Here is a 22436-nt window from a genome sequence, read left to right as displayed (position 1 = left end):
CAAGTGGCGGAGGAATTTGGGAAAGAAAAGGACAATCATTGTTTTTTTGGTTAAATCATTAAATGTCAGAAGTCTTTGCTGCAAATTCTGCCTATAATGGGCTGCATGATTGACTTGAAACTCTTGTACATTTTTTTAAGGGGAAAAAGCAGCGTAACTTAAAAGCATTACAACAACCGGTCAAGCAAAAATAGTCTTTATTCAAATTTAATGGAAACAGGGGTCACTGTACTTTTGCAAGATGGGGAAAAATAAAAAATATAAAACAAGGATATTGTCACAATACCAGAATGTGGAGCTCTACTTTTGTTTCTTCCCTTCCTATAGTTTACTGTAGGTATCTATTTTCCTGACTGTGCTATTCACATACTCTGCAAGTCCAAAATATGAAAAAAAAAAAAAAAAAAAAAAAGTATTATGAAATTTAAGACTTTGCACTTTTCACTAAATGGCATACATCAAGGGGCATCAATTTAAGGGCAAATTGTTGAAATTACCATACCTACCTAGAAGTCATCATTCCAATCTTAGAAGCCCATCAATGCAATGCTCCTTCTCTATGGCTGTTCTGGAAATCTAGGATGATGAACCATACCTGAAGAAAACCCTTGGTCTCTAGTACCAGAATGTGCAACAGAGAGGGAGCACTGGACTTACACTTACAACACACCATTGGGGGGGGGGGTTATTAAAAATGTACAGCAGTGACATGTGTTCTACTCCAATCACTTGTGCTACAACTACCAAACATGTACAAAAGACTTCTCATAGAGCTCTAAATGTGGGTTGCAGCAAGTTTAGGATCTGGAACGAGATCGCGACCTAGATCGAGAATGTGACCTAGAAGCAGATCTCGATCTAGACTTCGACTGGGATCTCGTTTTTGAAACTGATTTGGATCTGGAGCGAGATTCTGATTTGACATTTTTAGACTTGGAATTTGATCTTGATCTTGATCTACAACTGGTGTCCATTTCCTCACCCTCGCCTTTGGCGTCTTTCGGGTCAGGTTCTGTTTTTATACGCTCTTTTTCCTTGGATTGAGACCGAGACTGAGACCGAGACCTGGACCTGGACCTGGACCTGGACCGCTCTTGATCTTCTCTCTTTTTCTTCTTGCTACTAGACTTGCTGTCATGTTTATTCCTTCTCTTGTTTCTCTCATTTCTGCTGTGACTCCTGCTCCTGCTCCTACTGGCCTCCCTGCTCCTCTTCCTACCTTTCCTTTTGTCCTTGCTCTTGCTACGGCTTCTACTCCTGCTCCTTTCTTTACTCCTGCTCCTTCCCTTGCTGACACTCTTCTCTCTCTCTTTACTCCGACTGCCCCTTACGCTTCTCCTTTCCTCTCTTTCTACCCTCTCTTTACTGCCACTCCTACTGCGGCTTTTACTCTTACTCTTTTCCTTGCTGGGACTTCTGCTTTTTGCTTGGTGGTCACCATCATTTTCAACTATATCCTGTGATTTGTCTTTACTTTTACTTCGAGATTTCTCGGCGCTTCTACTGCGGCTCCTGCTTTTATCATCTTTACTTGGACTCCTGCTTTTTTCCTTTTGGCCTCTGCTATGACTTTTGCTCCGACTGCGGCTTTTGCTTCTGGAATGAGATCTAGACCTGGTAGTCAAAAGGAAAAAAGTAGAAAGTTTTGCAGGTATTCAATGATTTGGTAGTGCCAAATCTTTATCTTATAATTCAGCAGATGTCTCAGACAGTTCAAATTTCAGACTGTAAATATGCCGACTACTTAAATAATAACACTGTTTAAATTTTCACAATTAGGATTTCAATGATATTCTAAATGCTTAATAACCCCCTGCATCCCACTGGGTAAGGCATATAATTGTTGATTATAACAATATATAAACTGTTCCTGAAGAGCAATTATTACAACACCACAACTTTTTTTAGAGTGCATGTTACTGGAGCATAAGCTTAAATTATGTCCACTATTAATTAAACGTCACTATACCTGGATCGTGATCTGCTCTTTGAATGGCTGCTTTTACTACTGCCACTACGACTCCTGCTTTTACGGGAATGTCTGCTTCGAGAGCGAGACCTGGAGGTAATACAATCGTGTCACAGTTGTTAAGTCACCATGGGCGTTCAAGAGAATCAGCTGAGCAGGGCACAGAAATCCCCTTTCAAGCTGCATAGCACAGTACAACAGAAGGCACTACCTCCCTAGAGCATTTCTGAGACAGCATAGTTCTGTCTATATATTGCAAGAAATCTAAGTTTTTTTTTGCAAATGGGGCTCCATAAAGCCTTCTCATGTCAGAGATAAGATTAGTTTCATTAAGTGATGGAGGAAAACAAAAGGCAGCTTTGACAAAGATGTAAATAGATGAAATAAAAGAGAATGCAATTGTGGTCAGAGGGCTCACTGGAATAAGAAAAGAAAGCAGGAGGAAGTAAGTTGTTTAGATAATAATTTTGATACAACAAACTACAAGACTTTTCCAATAGCTTTACATTGCAGAGAAAGATCCAATTTGTTATTTTATTTGCTTTTTTAACTTCAAGAAAAGTTGTGCATTATTTAATAGACAGTTTCCATGCTTTTAGCGAAAACCATTTTTTGTACATTCAAATATTTCTGCATGACCCGGAACCCTTCACTATAAGGGTTCCAACTTATATTCTATAGAGTTAAAAGCTGTTCAGTACTACTTAAGTGTTGACCTGAACATGTGAAGGAAACTCTTGAATAAAACTCAAGTCATTGATCAGCCTTAGCTATTATTCTCTGCAATAATTGATAATAACTTTCCAGGCTATTTTTCAAAATTTTATCTAAACATGCCAAGCAATGATTTTGTGACATTTTACAACCTAAATATATGTTCTGCCAATGAGATACTGCCATTCTTATGTTGGATCCGGCTTCTGATTCTAGCTTGCAAGATTGCACCATATTTATGTATTTGTAAATAAAAAGTAAAATGTAACAACATTTTAAATACAGTAAAAGATGGCTTCAAAACATAAGTTGTTCAGTTTCACCAGGTTCCAGCTTTCATACAGAGATCCTCAATTCATATAATTTTCCCATATAAATTCCATTATCTGCTTCTCTGTAGAACAGCTTTACAGCAATGCCTCTGGGAAAGGATCATACATCCCTTCCCTCAGACAGGTGATTTATCTGCTCCCTCAAATGAAAAGGCTATGGCTTGCCTCAATGGCAAATGGAGGCTGGAGATATAGATTCCGTATTTGTAAAGTTAACTGTCCTGGTTGCTCAACAGTATAATGCCAAGTCATAACTTGAACCACACCTCTTTTTCTTTATCACCAGCACAACTCATTATGACAATTTCAGTTCTTCTAACACTTCACTGCTTTTCCTGCAAGTGAATATCCTGTTATTTTTCATTAACTATTCTGAACTATTGCCGTAGTAAGCATGATATTATGAACAAACTTACCTTGAATGAGTACGACTTCTGGAGTAAGAACGGCGGCGCCTGGACCCAGGTCTGTCTTCCACTAGTCTTATCTTTCTACCATTTACTTCTGTCCCATCCAGTTTTTCAAGGGCTCTTTTCATGTCTGAATAAGATTTGAATTCAATCACACCTTCGTTTTTTCTCCCCTTGTGTGCGTCAGCATATGTCACTTCACCTGCCTGACGCATATAATCCTAAAAACAGATACAGGGTTTCAATATCTTTGTCCAACTCTGATACTGCTACAAATGAAAAAATGAAACACATATATACATACACCCCTGGTCATGTCCTGATATGCACATGCAGTATCTATATGTCTAAAATTAATTACTGATTTATTGATCAAGATTTTCTCATTTCTATATATCTACCTCTCAACTTCTAGGTATCGTAAATAATTGCTAATTTTACCTAAAATACCTTGCTTTTCAGGGCATCATTTTTGTAGAATTTTAAAAGGAGACGGAACAGGATAAGAAATCAATTGGGGGAGGGCAAAAATGGAGGTACTTATAAAGGCTGGAGTTTGCAAGGTGGAAACAAGACCCCAAGGACTAGACAATACCATTGGGTACACCCTTACAATAAAGGTGTAATCAACAGCCCTGCAAGAGAAATGCATTGTAAGCAATCCAAAAAAGCTCATGATTTATAACTTGAAGAGGCAGAAAAGTATACACATGCATATACACCTAGTTTTTTTTAGTGTTTCTTTGTCTGAGGGCTACTCTGCATCCGCAATAAACATATTTATCTCCTCCAGGAAAAGTACAGATAATCCTTGACTTACAAGTTTGTTTAGTGATGTTCAAAGTTACAATGGCACTGAAAAAAATGATATATGACTATTTTTCATACTTATGACTGTTGCAGCATCTGAATTGCTGCATGAAACTCAGATGCTTGACAACTGACTCATATTTATGATGGTTGCAATGTTCTGGGTCCATGTGATCATCCTTTTTGACCTTCTGACAAGCGAACTCAGGGAAGCCAAATCCACTTAACAACCGTGTCACTAACTTAACTGTAGTGATTCATTTAACAACCGTGGCAAAAATGGTTGTAAAATGAGACAACATTAACTTAACAACTGCCTCAGCAACAGAAAATTTGGGCTCCATTGTGGTTGTAAGTTAAGGACTACTTGAGAACAGTTTGAATCCCTAGAGATAAAGAACTTTTCCAGTGACCTGTATGTAGCCATGACAAGTAGGTTAGCCAATTCAAATGCCCCAAAGAAGCAGTTGCTCTTAGTTTTTCTGAATAGTTTCTAAAAGATCGAGGCCATGTGTGAGATTTGATAGAGAGACTTCTGTTCATTTGGAAGCATTTCTCTGTACTTAATAGGTAATGTAATATAGGTAATAAAAAGAGCATAGACAGTGAGCACTTCATGCTCAAGCTCACAATTGTGCTTAGTATACTGCATTAAGATTTCAAATAAAAACTGTAAAGACTTTCTTTGGGAAACAAATATCTATTTCCTTTGGTATGGATCATATAGCAAGAATTAAGACTTCAATTTATGTTTGCACTATCTATCACTAAATCAGAACTGGCAGAAGCCCAGACACCACTTACCTTCAAATCCTGCCAACTGCAACGGCTTGACAGATTTTCAACGATCAATCTGTATTCAGTACGGGTCGGAGGCCCATACTTATCTCTTCCACTTCTTCTATAACCATATCCACCTTGAGATGTGATAAGCAGATGCAGTACTTTAGCTAATATAGTGGAGTTAGGAATTAAGCCTACATCCCCCCCGCCCCCCCTCCAAACAATGTAAGAACTAGTCTAGCCAAAAATTATGTTAACAATTTCCCACCCCCACCCCAGCCTAAACTACAATCTCCTTGCTTTAAATGTTATACTAATAGAGCCAGCCAGAAATCTATGTATGTATGTCTAGAATATTACAATAAGACTGTATATTTTACATTAACTACCAATATCGAACATGCATCTACAGTTACGTTTTTTTTAAAAAATAACATTTTTTGAAAACAAAACAACCAAATCACTATAGTCAGTTACTAATGTTACTTACATTGATTTAAAGTTTTCTGAATATCTGACATGAATAATGGTTTTCAGGCACCTATTTCAGATTAATCACATCTCTCTCTAACCCTTGGGGTCCTCACCACCCAGGTCTAATGGGAAAAAGTTGCGGTCGTCACATGGCTTCCTTTTGGTCAGCCAAGGGCCACAAAGGTCAAAGAGCCACTCATGGAAAGGCAACCCAGGGTCAGCAAATGGAACAGGCAGTCATCTTAGCCTCAAAGGACTCTTAATTGAAACATTGAGGTCTTAGTTAAGTCTATGTTAAACAAATATTTACATTACAAGTAAACCATTTAAATATTTACAAAAGTAAAATAACAAAAATTAAATCTCATTTATTTAATTTAAAAAAGTTTAATACAAATTAACATCCAGATATTACTTTAATAGAAACCACAGTAGTCAAAGTTTACGTTTAAAAAAATAATTACAGTTTTAAAAAAATATTCTATTTTAATAGAAAGAAGAGTCACTGGTACAATGGTATGTAGTGCTTACTGCGTCCAGAACCATAACTGCTGTCACGACGAGGGCCTCGAGCATGCTCAACAATTACACGCTCCCCACAAAGATCTTTGCCATTTAGTTCATAAACAGCATCGTCTGCATCACGCACATCATCAAACTCAACAAAGCCATACCTGGAGAAGAGAAGAGACTACTCCAGAATCAAATATGTCACCAGCAAGTCCGCTGGCAGTAGGAACTATTTTGAAACTTAGGGAATGTAGGAGATACGTATTTCAGAAAACATCTTCCTCCAAACAAAAACTAAGCCTGTTGATGGCAACAAAGGCTTTTCCTTTGTTGCCATTAACAGGAAGAGCATGATGTAACTATTAAAAAAGGTACAAAGCATAAAGTGGGTTATGGCAGCAGGTACTAATAGCTTAAGAAATTACAGAGACAAACAGCTCTCTAGCATTAAGGCTTTTATAACTTTTTCTTTTAAAAAGACAAAAAAATCAGTTATTTAAAGCACATTATAGACAGGAAGTAGACCACACAACATAAAAACACAGTTAGGAGGCTGGTAACTTTACAGAAGCCAATTTGGCTCTTTTGAAATTTTCTGATATAGATGGACCATATGGAAATTCTGAACAGGATTTTCCTGCGTTTAGGAGACCCTGGGCAATTGGCATTGCTTAAAGGCTAGTGGTCACCAAAGAAACAAAGGATGTCCTTTGGGCTGTTGTGAACAGCTTCTGAATAGAAATTCTTACCTGACCATCTGATAAGTAAGAAATTCTTACAGGGCTGACTAGAGTGAGCTGCTGTTTTCAAATATGAGGAAAGGAAGGGAAGAACAAAAGAAGCAAACTGAGGCGATTTCAGAAAAAAACGTTATGCCTTCCACATTTTGCTAATTACTTTCTTCTATTTCCCGAAAGCAGAAGCAAAAAATTAGAGGAATTCTTAAAAAGGGCCTTATTATGAAACATAATCTCTTTTTAAATGAGTGATATATTTTCCAACTGTGTAAGTCACCCATTAAAAAAGTATTAGAATATTTAATGGAAGGAAACCTTTTGCATTAATATTTCATTACTATTTTTTAACTCTAGAACATTTTATAATATCCAAATATGCTTTTAGTCTTTAATGTTATGCCATAATGTTCCTGTTTACTAGAGACATATGCTTGAGTAGCATATGGTGAAACAGATTGTAGCATTCTCTAGAATTAGATGATTCAGATTACCAAAATCTGTAATTTTGGTTGCAAAAAGTTAAAACATTTATTCTATTGAGTTTGTAATCCTATGCATGTTTTACTGGGAGTTAGCTTCACTAACACACGTACATATAAATATAACATCCAAGTAAATATCTAGGCAGGATTCTTTTTTTATAAATTATCTTGAGATGGTTCATTTATAAAGGCTTCTAAAAAAAGCCAGATAGTATAAAATGTACATGCTATCTGAAATAATTAATGTAGTTAAAGAATTAAATATTTGGGTTGATAACAAAAAAATAAAATACTTTTCTACCAAATGGAGAAAAGTGCTTTTTCAAACTTTCAAATTATCAGAAATTATATTTCTCTAGTTGCAATCCACTCCTTGTGCTAGAGAAAGATTCTGATGGCATTCATCTCCTCAAATTTGAGTAGTTAGAAAAATTAAGCTGAAAAATTAAATTTGGCTACTTACTGAAAATAGAAGAGTGTGCTCAAATTACAACAAAATAATTTAGTGTAATATGCAAAATCTCTTGAATACCCCATGAACTTTTACTGTTAATAATTTGAAAAATTATACTTCTATTTTTAAGTAATTATTTACTTTACTATGCTGTCTAAAGTAGCAACTCCAACTTTTTGTGCAACAGGGACCAGTTCCATGGAGATTTTTCTGTGGACCGGAGGGGGAGTGATTTCGCATGCTGCCTGCATCCTGCGGATGGGGATTCACTTGTTTGCACAGCCCTGTTTCTGGCATGCTGTGTCCCGATGCCGGACCCTGGACCAGGGCTTGGGGACCCCAGGTCTAGAAGTTCAATAAACTACCGTATTTTTCGCTCCATAAGACAACACTTTTCTCCCCCAAGGACCGGCACCAATGTCTGTGCATCAGTGCCAGTCCTTTGGTGAATAGCAGCCGGGCTGCGAAAACGGGGTCCTTTTACAGTGCTGAATCCCCTCTCTTCTGTCTTTGTCATTGCCCGCCACTTCTGTCCCTTTTCTGCAGTGCAGGAGTCAATAGGCAGAGCTGACACATGAGAAGACATCTATCTGTGGTCCTCTCAGGCGCCCCCTGATTTTTTTTTCTTGTTTTCCTCCTCTAAACCCAGGTGCGTCTTATTGTCAGATGCAACTTATGGAGCAAAAAATACGATATATATATTTTCTATCAGTTTTGAAGCTGGCTTTCTGAAAATTTGCCAGTTACCTTTACTCAATTTGTTGCAATAGACAGCAAAGACCTCAGTTAATCAAAAGTAAAAGAGGAAGTTTCTTATTCTTCAAAGCATCGTGGGATATCTGAAGATGGGCAAAGAATAGAAATCACCTTCAGAAATCTATGTTCAAACTAAGGTCAACTTGAACATTGCTTGAATACCAAGAACTGATCCTGTCTGGTTCTTTTTATTAGTTTATGACATTTATAAATCTAGATGGCATCACCATTAGTTTATTATTAAGTGCAAGAACTTTTGTTTGCTAATTGTTCATACAGTATAGTAAAACATCATTTTAGCATGCTATTACCAAATGTCTGCATCAGCCTGCATTATGTCTATAATTATGTCTATAATGACAGTATGCATGACATGAATTTGAAGGAAAATACATAATTTGTATCATTTGAAAAATGATATAACAAATATAATGACAGATATAAATATTAATTCTTGCAAGTAAAGACTATTAAATAGGGGGCTTTACAATTAAAGTTTTATCTTATATACTATAAGGAATAACTAACATTTTTTCATCTTCTGATAGCTGTTACAAGTGTTTGTGCTAAAAAGAACCTGCTCAACTAAAGAAACCCATGCAAGATTTAATCATGTATAATTCACATACTGGAAAATTTATCCTAATATGGCAATGATTTCCTGGTCAATCAGCTACTATAGGGGATTATGGACGCCTGCCTACTGTTGCACCACTACTACTGTATCTATTTCACAGTGCTCCTTTACAGAAGAAATATTTCAACTATATAATTATTTTTGTAAACTTGTCATTTTTTAAAGAAATACTTTAAAATGTGTATGCATATTTACATGAGAATACCTAGAGTAAATTAAATAGTATTTCAAATAAACACCCCTAGCGCTGCTCTGTTACAATTCTGTCATGAAATAATTCTTGATGAAAGGAATGAAGCCTACTCCCTTTAAACTTAAGCCCTTTCGTGAGAGAATATGTTCTGTAAACATATCCCAAAATGCAATGGGATTGGTTTTAAACACATACATATTTCACCGTACTGTTTTACAAGCGCTAAAAATGCATTGTACATGAGATTTGTTTAAATTCAACAATAAGTAAAGACAGCATAGCATATATTTTCTAAGCAACCATTATTTTCCTGATCCAAGTCCAAAATGTCAAGCACTATATAATTATTTATTAGAATGGCCGCTGATTAGACATAGAGGATCCGTTATTAAAAAATCCCAGGTTTAACATCTAACATCTCCAGTTAAACCAAAAAAGACTTAACACTGAAATTAGATTAATGGTCCATGCAAGATGCTGTTTACCCATTGTACAAAATGCCACATCAAAATTGGTTTGCCTAGTCTTGGTTTGGCATGTTGCCTGAATTGAACCACTCTGGTTTGTAAACCATAGTTTGTGGCTTACCATATTGTTGTGGATCTGGCTGTTAGATATTCAATAAGCCATGGTCAATCATAGCACAGCACAATGCATGAACCCAGACAGTACACGGCAGCTTCCAGTACTGCTCGTTCATTAAGAAAAGGGCTTCATCCAGGACCCATTTCCAGCTTCTCGTCTTCCTTCAGGAAAGAAGACATTTCATTTTGTCCTACAGTAAGACTTTAAACACGAGATGAAAGCAAGAGAGCCAGTTTGGTGTATTGGTGAAGGTGCTGACCTACAGCCTGTGAGTTCTAGGCCTCCCTTTGGCATGAAAGTTGGCTGAGTGACTTTGGGCCAGTCACACTCTCACAGCCCAGCCCACCTCACAAGGCTTTTGTGGGGAAAACAGAAGGCAGAGTTATTATGCTTGCCTCTGCCAGTTACACATATATCTTTTTAAAAGGTGGGATAAAAAATTATAATAGCAACATCCAAGCTTTCGGCAGGTGTAACAGTGAAAGCAGAGCCAGTCTGATGCAGTGGTTAAGGCATCAGGCTAGAAACTTTGGAGATCATTTGTTTTAAGTCCAGCCTTTAGCAAGAAGCCAGCTGCATGATTATGGGCTGGGTCCCTCTGTCTCAGCCCTAGATGGCAAACTACTTCTGAAAAACCTCACCAGGAAAACTGACTGAACAAGCCCAGTCAGTCTCCAGGAGTCAAAGGCTTACTTGAAAGCACCCCCTCCCCCAAAACACAACAACCCCAAATACAGGTAGTCCTCAATTTACAGCAGTTCGTTTAGTGACCGTTCCAAAGTTTACAACGGCACTGAAAAAAGCGATTTATAGGACCCATTTTTCACACTTAGAACCTTTGCAGCATCCCCATGGTGACTCGATCAAAATTCAGAGGCTTGGCAACGGACTCATATTTATGACGGTTGTAGTGTCCCGGAAGTCATACCATCCCCCTTTTGACCAGCAAAGTCAATTTGGGAGGGGGGGGAGAGGGAGAGCCAGATTTCATTAAACAACTGTGTTACTAACTTTTAACAAACTGCCCCTTGAATCTGCCTTCACAACGATGACAAAGGAAAGTCATCCAACGGGAGGGGCCAAAAACTCACTTAACGCACGTTTCGCTTAGCACCCAGAAATGTTGGGCCTCCGCTGTGGCCGTAAGTCGAGGACTACCTGTAGCGAAGGTGCTGGAGGAGGGAAGAAATGCAGGTTCAAAGTCCATCCTCGGCCACTGAAAACTCCGAGAGAGAGGGTGACTTTGGGCCGGCCAAGCCCACTTCTCAGCCCAGAGAGTTCGGGGGAATGAAAGCTTTTTATGCTCCTGCATATAAAAAAGGCGGGCTAAGAAATCCAGGGAAGATCGATTGGATGTGGGGTAACCCCACCACAACACCCCCCATCCACCTCCCCACTTCGTAAAGAGGTTTCCAAGCCTGCCTTGACCCGGAGACGAGCGCCCAAGTCTCCCTCCCAACAGCACCGCACGGACCACAAGACGGGTCAAACACGGAACTTGGCCCAGGAGCGACTTCAAGGCCTCCCCCCCCCACCACCACACGCAACCCCCCCCAGGAGGATCTCGGAGAAAGGCAGGAGGATCGCTGTGGGGGGGGGGCGGAGGGGGGGGGAGAAAGGGAGAGAGAGAGAGGCGCGCGCGGGAAAGGACAGAGAAAGGGCGCGCATGCGCTTTAGGGAAAGGAAAAAAAAAAAGGCCGCGCTGACAGGAAGAAACCGCGGGATGAAAACCCGGGCCGTGTTTAGGCCCAGAGAGGATCTCCCGGCAAACGGGCAGGCGGAGTGAGAAGATTTAAAACCCGCCTCACCCGTTCTTGAGATCCACTTCGAGGATTTTCCCGTAGCCTTTAAAGAAGCGCTCCACGTCCCGCTCTCGGGCCTGGTAGCTAAGGCGCCCGATATAGACCCGAGGCATTTCCCTCGCCAAAGAAGAACCAGCGCGGGGATCCCGCGCCGGGGACGACCACGACGACGACGGAAGGGCGGCGTTGCACGCGCTGGGCTCCACGCGGGGGCGGCCGGGTGAGGGGGGGGGAAAGCGGCGGCGGCGGCGGCGATTTTTTTTTTTCGCCCCCCTCCCTCTCGCTGCCTCTCGCTGGCGTAGGACACGCACGCAAAGGCGTGCGCGCTGACGTAGGCACGTCACGTGACGTCGCGAGTCGCCGTAGCTTCCCAGGCAGCTTTTGCGGCGGCGCTTTCGAAGCTGGGCTGTTTTTTTCCAGCACGCGGCGGCGGCTCTTAAAGGGGACGCGCCCCTTTAACCACGGCCCAGTGTTGGATTTAATCAGAGGAGGTGTGTGTGTGTGTGTGGTTTCGAGCCTCCCGTCATGGTACTTTGTAGGTGGAATGGACTCCAACGGGCATGATAACTTATTGATCTTGTAATTTAATAATTCAAAATTGTCCCCACCACTCCTGTATCATCATTATACTGGTATTCCTCGACTTACGACCAGACTGGAGCCCAACTTTTCTGTTGCTAAGTGAAACGTTTCGCTTAGCAAATATTTCACTTAGCAAAAATGAACTTTGCTTCATTTTACGACGTTTTGTGGTTAAGTGGATCACTGCAGTTGTTAAGTTAGTAACAGAGTTGTTAAGTGAATCTGGCTTCCCCCTTGACTTTGCTTGTCAGAGTTTTCAGAGTCAGCCTATTGCCCCCAACAATTTGGGTCCTCATTTTACCCATCTCGGAAGGATGGAAAGCTGAGTCAGCCTTGAGTCTGGTGGGATTTGAACTGCCAAATTGCAGGCAGCTGGCAGTCGGCAGAAGTAGCCTGCAGTACTGCACTCTAACCACTGTCCCACTAAGGCTCTGTCCAGATCACACATATATATTAAGTTCAGATACTGAAATTGAGATGGTTGCATATGTACTTTTGAACCATCTCATCTCCCCTAGAGCAGGGATCTCCAACCTTGGCAGCTTTAAGGCTTGTAGACTTCAACTCCCAGAGTTGAAGTCCACAAGCCTTAAAGTTACTAAGGTTGGAGACCCCTGCCCTAGAGGACTCTAATCACAAATTAGCAAGGCTGATTCCAACAGGCAATAATGTGTTTCCTATTACAAGACTGAGACTACTCAACCTCTCAAACAACTAAAAAAAACCACCTCAAAGTGGCTTAATTCTCTGCCTTAGTAATGGCAGTCAGAACCCACATTCTTCCCTTTCATGGGTGTTAAACTGCTGGCCCGCAATTGGTCACATACAGGCCACGCCCACCCCAGCTCCGCGAATGGAGAAGATGTCCTGAAACGTCACCTGATGGCAATGTGACATGGCGAGTTTGACCTCCGTGCCTTACTTTTAGCGTTAGGCAAAAAATGAAAAACAGAAATAAGGTGCACTGAGCAATGCACACACGTCTGCAGGGCTGGGTATTAATCTGTATATAAATTTTAAAAAATATGCATTAAAACTTTGGGAATGTTTTCTTTCCGCTTTAATTTCCATGTGATCATTTGTCATATGTTGCTGTCCTCAGTTCTTCATGAGCATCCTGAGTACATGGTGGGAACCATTTAGTACAGAATATTTAAGATAATTTTTTTGAGAAGAATTATGGTTGTTATTCAGATTCCGCTGCCTACACCTCTCAAAAGTAGTTTTTCTCCAATTGCCCAGGGCAGTTGAGCATGCTTATTCCCATTCTAGGGTATGCTTTGGTGGTGGCACAATAGGAATTATATCATAGGCCGTTTATCTTTTGTTTTATGCTACTACAAGATACACCACGGTTAAGCAACTCATGCGGTTGTTAAGCAAATCCATCTTCCCCCGTTGACTTTGCTTGTCAGAAGCTGGCTGGGAAGGTCACAGATGGTAATCACATGACTCCGGGATGCTACAATTTTTGTAAATACATGCCAAGCACCCAAAGTTTGCTCGTGTGTCGGTGAGGATGCTGCAACGATCCAAAGGGCAAGTACTGGTTATATACCAATCTTTTCAGTGCCGCTGTATCTTTGAACAGTTGCTAAATGAATGGTTGTAAGAATGGTTGTAAGTTGAGGACCACCAACCTGCCTTCCATTGTGGATCTGTATACTGCACAAGTCAAAAAGAGGGCTGTCTTTTATCTACAGAATATCTACAGACCTCTCACATCCTGGACATAAATGGTTTCAACTTCTACCTTCAAAATGACCCTATAGAGCACTGCACACCAGAACAACTAGACACAAGGACAGTTTTTTCCTAAATGCCATCACTCTGCTTAACAACTAATTCCCACAACGCTGTCAAATAATTTACAAAGGCTGTATTATTCTTCCTTACTAGTATCGATCTCTTCCCACTAATTTGCTTGTATCTTTCAATTTATATTGTTTTTGTTTCCTAGTACAATTTGATAAGCTTATTAGTAACCTTGACTAAGTGTTGTATCTTTTTATTTTTGATGAATGTATTCTCCTTATGTACACTGAGAGCATATACACCAAAGACAAATTCCTTGTGTGTCCAATCACACTTGGCCAATAAAGAATTCTATTCTATTCTATTCTCGCGTGCCATAGGTTCGCCATCATGGGTATAGGGCAGGGATTGTCCAACGTTGGCAATTTTAAGACCTGTGGACTTCCAACTTCCAGAACTCCCCAGCCAGCATAGGGTCTCCTGCTTGAGCAGCGGGTTGGCCTAGAAGACCTCCGAGGTCCCTTTCCAACCTGATTCTTATATGTTTTAATTTTCCCTCAGTCTTCATCGATCTCTCCCTTGGTTCAGGAAAATCGAAAGTGGGAACTGTTTTTGTTGTGGCCTGCGCGGATCATGGCTGATCCCGATGACGAGGAGGCTGGTGTGGTGTCACGCCAGCAGCCTGCGCAGCTGGCGCTCGTGTCGGACAGCGAGGAGGCCGAAGAGGATGTGGTGCCAGAGGCAGAGACTCAGCCAGGGCCTTCAGAACCTCCAGAGGCTCCTTCCAGTGGAGAGAGCGAAGTGGAGGAGCCTCTCCTCAATGCTCGGGCACACAGGGCTGCCAAAAGGCAGGAGTGGCTACTCAGGAGGAGGAGGTCTCCTCAAGAGTAAGGTTTGAGGATAATTGGCCACTCCCTTAGCCTATTTAAGTCACACGCAGTTAGTAATTTCTTGCTGGAAACAACATGTAATTATTACAGAGCATTTTGGAGAGTGAGTGTCTTATTGTATCTTGTTTTCTGGGCTGGTTGCCAACCTTTGTCGGACTTTGTTCTTAATAACTTTGATAAGGACCCTTTGCATGGGAAGCCCGCATTCTTGAAAGGGGTTTGTTTGGAATTAAACAGTGTTTGCGAAGCTTGGTGTGTGTCACATTCTCTGGGAATCCGAAGCTGGGGCAGAACAGTTTTAAGGCAAATGTAAACATTGCTAAGACAAGTTGTTTAAAATGGATTTAAAATGGCTTTGGGGGAGGGCCACCTCCCCACCCCCACTTCAGCTACAGCATTGTTCTGTCCCATTAATCCCCGTTGCCACGTGGAGCCAATTCTTCCTTCTCTGCCCATCATGGCAGCAATGATAACGGGAAAACGGTACTCATTTCTCTTGCAATACAACTTCAGTGAAGACAGCCATCGCCATCTGCAGCCTGCTGGTGCTAATGGTCTGGAAACAGACCTACCATGGTGGTTGTCCTCCCAAGGGCTACGAGTTCCTCTTGCCAGATTGCTGGGGGGTGGGTGGGGGGGAAATGTTTATAGAAAACCTAATTGCTTGCTCGTAAACAATGCCATTCTGTGACGAGGGAACACACTGGCTTCCTAGCCCTAGTTGTCAGTGCTTCCCCCCCCTGATTAGGGACACGGAATCAGTTTCCCAACTCAGCCATGTTTTGTGCTCACTGGCTCATGTATGATAAACGGCAGCTGCTTCGGCTGCAAAAGCAAAGTGTGTGTGTTTGTGTGTGTGTGTGCTTGCTTTCTCTCTCCAAGTCTCTGGTTAAATGAAGACAAACTCCTGTGCTCCGAGATTGAGATTAATGGGCCAAAGGAGTTAAGAGGCCAATTAAGAGATGATGGATGAGTCTGAAAGAAGGAACGGGGAACAGCTGCAGAAAAAGATGGATGGACTCACAAATGGATAACAAATCCAGTCACCCCGGTTCATCTAGGCCAGAAACAGAACGGTAGTCATCTCCTTACCCAGCAAACATAAGAGACAGCAGCTCAGTCTTTGCCTACATTGAGATGGAAGGCAAAAAAAAAAGAGAAAAAGAAACCAGAAGCAAGCAATTGGCTTCAAATAGTCCCAATCTGTGGTGAAATGTATAATTTGTTACTACCGGTTCTGTGGGCGTGGCTTGGTGGGGGGGAGTGTAATCTGACTGAGTAGGTGTGGCCAACTTTTTTTTTTTACTTTTAAAACCATTTTTTTTTCTACAACCTCTTCAGCTGAAGAGGTCGTAGAAAAAAATGCTTTTAAAAGCCTCTGACGATCCCAGCTGAGCCGCACGATTATCAGAGGCTTTTTTTTAACTTTTAAAAACATTTTTTCGGCAGAAGAGGTTGTAGAAAAAATGCTTTAAAAAAAAAAAAAAGCCTCTGACGATCCCAGCTGAGTTGCCTGATCGTCAGAGGCTTTTTTTTCTTTTAAAAGCATTTTTTCTACAACCTCTTTGGCGGAAGAGGTCGTAGAAAAAAATGCTTTTAAAAGCCGCTGACGATCCCAGCTGAGCCGCACGATCATCAGAGGCTTTTTAAAAAAACTTTTAAAAGCATTTTTTCGGCAGAAGAGGTTGTAGAAAAAATGCTTTTAAAAATAAAAAATAAAAAAGCCTCTGATGATCACGTGGTTCAGCTGGGCTTGGGGGGTGGGCAGGGATTTTTGCTACTGGTTCTCTGAACCACCCGCTGCCCTCGCTACCGGATCGGGTGATCTGGTCCGAACCGGGAGCATTTCACCCCTGGTCCCAATCAGCCATTACATGATTTAATTTTGACTTGATGTGCTGGGTGAAAAAGCGATTGGCATGGCATGTGGGGTGAACCCAACTTCGGTAACTATGACTTATTCGATAAAGCAAGCAATCCACAGCTCAATTTACTGTGACCCAGTAAATTAAGTAATGGTGCTTTCTGTGTGCTTGTGCTTGTGTTGTGTATGAGTATGATGTTAGCAGACTGTCATGGAAATTCAATCAAGGCTGGCTTAGCCAAAAAAAAAATAAAAAAAAATACCATAGCTTAATGCAAGGTGCAAACTCACAGGGTCTAAGAAAAATAAAACCTCCCTTGAGTTGAATTCTAATACTTCAAAGACAATTCATGTAATTTTCCTGCCCCTGTCATTTAAAACCACTAGGCTCCAATTTTTAAACTTTTAAGCATTCTACTTCAGTTTAAACATTTATCCATTAAAGATTACCTTTTTAGAGGCCTGTTAGAAAAGCAGGAGCAACGTATTATAATAAACAATTCACTGGTGATAAAGTTAGAAAGTTTCTTGAACACTAATTTATGGCAAAATTATTAATTTGAGGTGTACAAAGCCCTTCCATTTGTCTGTTATCCTTTGAAATGAAGCAAGAACGTAGACTATTTTAAGAACAGATCTAATTATTTGGTTCCCGCTGCGAGGTATGCAACATTAAATGCAAACCATACTAAAGCAAACCAAAGGCACTCAAATGCCCAAAAGGCTTTATTATGCTGTGCCCAACTTATGTAGGACCAACCTATCATTTCACTATAATCGTGCCATGCATTTTTCTAAGCCCCGAACCTTCATCATTTGCATTTTATACATAAGAGCACATGATTCCCACAAACCAGTACAGCGGAAGAGATTTGGAATGGAAGAGCAATGCTGTGCAATTGAAGAGCTTCAAGGCTGTCATTTGCTGTTACTAAGGCCAAGGAAAAATCCCATGGGTGGTCAGAGCTAAAACATTTTACTGGAGATGAAAATCATTGACATTTCAATGGCCACTGGCAAGTGGTTTTGCAAGAACAGGTTTGTAATCAAATGCAATTTGCTTCCATCTCCATTACAGCCATCATGATATAAATAGCCAATTCAAAACTCTTCTTTTTCAGAGATTATATTGCAAAGAGGACTTTTGATGCTGCAGGCTACAATTGATCCATCCAGGCTCTCAAATTAACACTGCAGCTATTTAGAAACTCCCCTGGAAGCTGCTTGCTCCAAGGAAAACACCTTGGTGGGCTAATTACTCATCCACCTTTAATAAACTAGCATTAGAATGAAAAGGAGCCGCTAAAAAATCTGCTAAATGAAACTAGTTTGTCTTGTTGCATGTTACAGCACAAATCACTCTATTATTTAGTATCTGCTTCTTCTTCTAAAATGCTCCTCTGAAAATGTGTAAGAATGGCTTAGAACAACTTGAAGATGTGAGAACTTCAACTTGAAGATGTGTGGACTTGGCAACTTCAATGTGTGGAATTCTGGGAGTTGAAGTCCACACATCTGGCTTAGAAAATTCTTCTCCAACCCAACTATTTTGGACTGGGTCATATAACTCCCAGCCAGCATGGCGATCAGTTGTGTGGGCTGAGAATTGCGGAATTCGAATATGAAGTTGGGGAAAGTTACCTTAGAAGCCACAGAACTCATTTTGAAGCTGAATGCATCCACCATGATTTTCCTGCTCAATGACTTAACTTGTCAAGAGCCATTTTGCTCAGGAAAGAAGAGGATCTGGCTGCAAAGATTGTCCTGTGTTCCTGAGGAAAATACTAAAAACTTATATGTCAAATCTGACTCGGCTCCATAGTTGTCTGTAGCTGCTTTCGCTCGCAGCTTTGCCAAACTGTGACGGGAAGTGGGTGGTGAATTCCTAAGGGTGGAAGGAGGCTTTGGAATGCAAGTGAAACATCTGTGGCTGGAGAGATGTTATCTGACAAGGCCAAGTGATGAAGAATGTTTTGACCGAAGCAGACAGCTTTTCCAGAAGCAAAAGAATTGAACTCAATTGGTGAACTCTGAACTGTGGGTGGCCTGGAGGGTAAAAGGGGAATTACCTATGTGTGGGTTTTCACGGGAAAATTCCAGAACTGACTTTGCTTCTGCTGTGCCTAGATGAATTTTTCAATAAAGCTACACTCTTGGTTAATCTAAAGCAGGATTGTCAAACTCTATTTCATTGAGGGCTGCATCAGGGTTGTGTTTGACCTCGGGGCGCTGGGTGGGCGTGGCTAGGGTGCCTGGGCTGGGCATGGCCCCATTTTCGGCTGGGAGGGCTTCTTGCAACCTCCTGCCAGTGAAAATGGAGCTCAGAGGGGCCGCACATGGCCCGCCTGAGCTCCGTTTTTGCTGACGGAGGCACTGCGGGATGCTCCTTCGCTGTTTCCAGGGCGGCGCCGTGGGCCACATCTAAGCACCCCGCAGGCCGAATCTGGCCTGTGGGCCTTGAGTTTGACATCCCTAATGTAAAGAGCCAGGAGTTTCTTTTGTTGAATGTGCCCAATGGGACGATCGACACTACCTAACTCATTATAATCTGCAGATTCTGAAATAGATTTATACAAAGTCTTTAACTCCAGTGGGACCAGCCTTTGCCCCATCTCATTCCACTCTTGAGGAATTCTTATCACATTGTATAATAATAAATATTCTGAGTGTGCACACATACATCAGCATAGATGGGAGAATCTCCAGGATAAGAACAGTTTCTCCATGGGCTGAAACGTCTCTTTTTTCTTCAGTTTTCTATCCAGTCACTTAAAGTCACCCCCTGGCTTGATGGATGACAGATAAATTTAATAATAAAAAATAAAATAAAAAGAGAAAGTCTACAAGGGATTCTCAGATTGGGTAGAAACCATAATTGCTTTAGCTCCCAGGCCATCACTGATACTGGATAGTGATCTCTGGTCTATGTTAAGCCTTCATTGTTTGCTCCTCATTCTTCTGTCTGTTGAGCCAGAAGATAGATGTGAGGTTATAAATTGGTTTTGTAATTCTGGATCGTTCAAGCCTCCTGGGATTGAAATCCACTAAAAATGCTCGTCTTCACATCCGGAGGATCTGCTTAACGGATACATACGGTTCCTGAGAAACCTTCAAAGCTGCTTGGTAATCTGCCAAAGGGACTTCTCGGCAGACCGGAGCAACCAGTTGACCCTTTCGAATGAGAGTGCACAGTTCTGCTATCATTATTTCCAGCTTCTCTTTGCCTGGGTATGGAAAAGAAAGCAGAAAGCAGTCATCAATTCTTTCTTTCTGAACTGCTGCGTTTAAACTCAAGAGAACAAATAATAATCATTTGTACAATAAATTCTGGGCTCCAAGATCAGTTGGGGACTGCAGCCAAAAAATTAAAAGACGCTTGCTCTCGGGGAGGAAAGCTATGGCAAATCTAGACAATTTACTATAAAGTAGAGACATCACCCTGCCAACAAAAGTGCGTATAGTCAAGGCCATGGTTTTCCCAGTTGCAATGTATGGCTGTGAAAGTTGGACCATAAGGAAGGCTGAGCGCCAAAGAATTGAGGCCTTTGAACCCTGGTGCTGGAGAAGATTCCTGTGAGTCCCTTGGACTGCAAGGCGATCAAAATGGTCAGTTCTAGAGGAGATCAACCCTGACTGCTCTTTAGAAGGCCAGATCCTGAAGATGAGACTCAAATACTTTGGCCACCTAATGAGAAGGAAGGACTCACTGGAGAAGAGCCTAATGCTGGGAATGACTGAGGGCAAAAGAAGAAGGGGACGACAGAGAAGGAGGTGGCTGGATGGAGTCACTGAAGCAGTCGGCGTGAGCTTAAATGGACTCCAGAGGATGGTAGAGGACAGGAAGGCCTGGAGGAACATTGTCCATGGGGTCGCGATGGGTCAGACATGACTTCGCAACTAACACCACCACCACCACAATAAATTCTGCTGGATATCTCCTCTGCCTGCCCTCTGGAATGGTATTCTCACCAGAGGTTTGTCTTGGCTCAACCCTGCCATTTTTTAATCCAGGTTCTTCCTCCAGGCCCTGATAGAATAGTTCTCTTTGGTTCTCTTGCATTATTTAGTCTTATTCTTTTTTTGTTTTTTGTTAGTTTTATTTGGTCATGGCATTTTAGGGGAGATTTTTTTTACCCGACGTTTTTACTGTAAACTACCATAAGCCCAGAATCCATTGAGTTGGGCAAGTCTACACGATGGATAAAATAAATGAATAGATAATAAATAGATAAACTGCTCTCAGGCAGCCTGAAAAGAAAAATCAGCACTACCAAAAAGTTCAATACATGATAACGGTTGGAATTATCCCTTTTAGTTAGGGAAGGAAAAAAACAGACTTCAAGATTATGGGAAGTACGTAATGTGTTTTTGTAATCCACGGACTGCAAAGGCCCAACCACCCCCAATTCTAACCCAACATTATAAATTGGACAGCAAAGTGTCATCAAGGACATTTATTTTATCCAGTGTACAGAACTGACTAACTTAATTGATTAAACTCATAAGAAAATTTCTTTCACTTTTGACTGGGGATGCAAGGAGGCCATTTCACAGATGTTCTGCTTGTCATGCCCCAGCATATAACCTTTATATATTGTTGTTACTCTCTAGTCCCATCTAGTGACTGGAGTGACAAGTATGTCCCAACATATGATCTTTATATACTGCTGTTGCTCTTTAGCCCCATCTAGTGGCTGGACGGACAAATACCAATTATATTGACCCCATCCCATTACCCATCAGCCTGCACTCTCAAAACAAGTGCACACTGGAAAGCCAGACTCCTTTAGCATTTGGAGAAGGCAGAAGCACAAAGAAGAATCCATCTTAATCTGTGGCACATGGTCATCCAAGGACAAACCCACGTACCACACACACAGCATCGCTGGTGAGATTTAAATTGCTTGCATTTATTAATTGTTATGTTCAGCAGTAACTTAATACTGTCTATCTTGTATTTGGTTCTCATTGTGTGTATCCCTATTTTCCCCCGTTTCACCATATCCTGTTCTTTCAATAAAGCATTCAGATCTACACACATGGTCTGTTTTTATTGGAGGATAGATGGGTTTAGCTGCATGTTGAACTTCACACAGGCTAACATGTAGTGGGGACAGAACCCTTTTCACTAAGCTAAGGAACCATAGTTCAATTATTCCCATAGCCTTATTTTTCTAGTACATGTAGCTCTTTCAATTTTCATGTATTGAGTTTTATATTCATTGGCTGCAGGTTATTTAGTATGCATTTTAATCTATCTAATTAGAGAGATGAGAAATTTAGAGCTGAAGGCAGATTTCATCAGTTTCTAATATAAAAATAACATGCATGCCACTTACTGTGGGCATTGTCCCTCTTCCACTGGGTCATCCAAAAGCCACGTACGTTGACATTCTTAAAGATCAGTGCACTCTGCAGAGGAAATTACAATTCACACATTCCGAAATACAGTTTTGGGATTGGGGCAGAATTTAGCATCACAATATGGGTGTCAGAGTCCCAGTTAACACATCCAATGAAATCAAAACTCCAAGGCAGGCATATTCCTCAAAGTATAGATTTTTGAATAGAATAGAATAACAGAGTTGGAAGGGAACTTGGAGTCTTCTAGTCCAACCCTCTGCTTAGGCAGGAAACCCTACACCACTTCAGATAAATGGTTATCCAACATCTTCTTAAAAACTTCCAGTGTTGGAG

The 22436-nt window shown here is 41.1% G+C and overlaps 2 protein-coding genes across 4 annotated transcripts in view; both read right to left on the bottom strand.

The window, feature by feature from the left end:
- Positions 1-180: 180 nt before the first annotated feature.
- SRSF4 (serine and arginine rich splicing factor 4) lies at positions 181-12050 on the bottom strand. 2 transcript variants are annotated; one of them, XM_034413686.3, is made up of 6 exons: positions 11655-12050; positions 6024-6166; positions 5040-5152; positions 3432-3646; positions 1970-2059; positions 181-1614 (listed from the first exon to the last, which is right to left on the bottom strand). In XM_034413686.3, the coding sequence occupies exons 1-6, from the start codon at positions 11759-11761 to the stop codon at positions 798-800; spliced, it is 1485 nt and encodes a 494-aa protein (XP_034269577.2). In that variant the 5' UTR covers positions 11762-12050; the 3' UTR covers positions 181-797. The 2 variants fall into 2 exon arrangements, with proteins under 2 accessions (XP_034269577.2, XP_034269578.2); XM_034413687.3 differs by lacking the exons at positions 6024-6166; positions 11655-12050 and adding an exon at positions 5509-5750.
- A 5397-nt stretch (positions 12051-17447) lies between these two features.
- The window catches only part of MECR (mitochondrial trans-2-enoyl-CoA reductase), a 30387-nt gene continuing 25398 nt past the window's right edge, over positions 17448-22436 (bottom strand). For both annotated transcript variants that reach the window (XM_034413688.3, XM_060691530.2), the window contains 2 exons: positions 22079-22151; positions 17448-19963 (listed from right to left, as the gene is read on the bottom strand). In XM_034413688.3, coding sequence (XP_034269579.2) covers positions 19800-19963; positions 22079-22151 — 237 coding nt within the window. In that variant the 3' untranslated portion in view covers positions 17448-19799. The remainder of the gene's footprint in view (positions 19964-22078; positions 22152-22436) is intronic.

This window comes from Pantherophis guttatus, chromosome 10 (assembly GCF_059756535.1).
Source record: "Pantherophis guttatus breed Tessera chromosome 10, ASM5975653v1, whole genome shotgun sequence".
Classification (NCBI taxonomy): Eukaryota; Metazoa; Chordata; class Lepidosauria; order Squamata; family Colubridae; genus Pantherophis; species Pantherophis guttatus.
This window is presented reverse-complemented; position numbering and strand designations above follow the sequence as displayed.

Coding starts and splice junctions, on each gene's coding strand:
- SRSF4 (XM_034413686.3), bottom strand. CDS start 11,761: ATGCCTCGGGTCTATATCGGGCGCCTTAGCTACCAGGCCCGAGAGCGG. Junction 6,167..11,654: donor GAAGTGGATCTCAAGAACGG/GTGAGGCGGGTT, acceptor TCTCTTCTCCAG/GTATGGCTTTGTTGAGTTTG. Junction 3,647..5,039: donor GCAGTTGGCAGGATTTGAAG/GTAAGTGGTGTC, acceptor ATCTGTTTTTAG/GATTATATGCGTCAGGCAGG.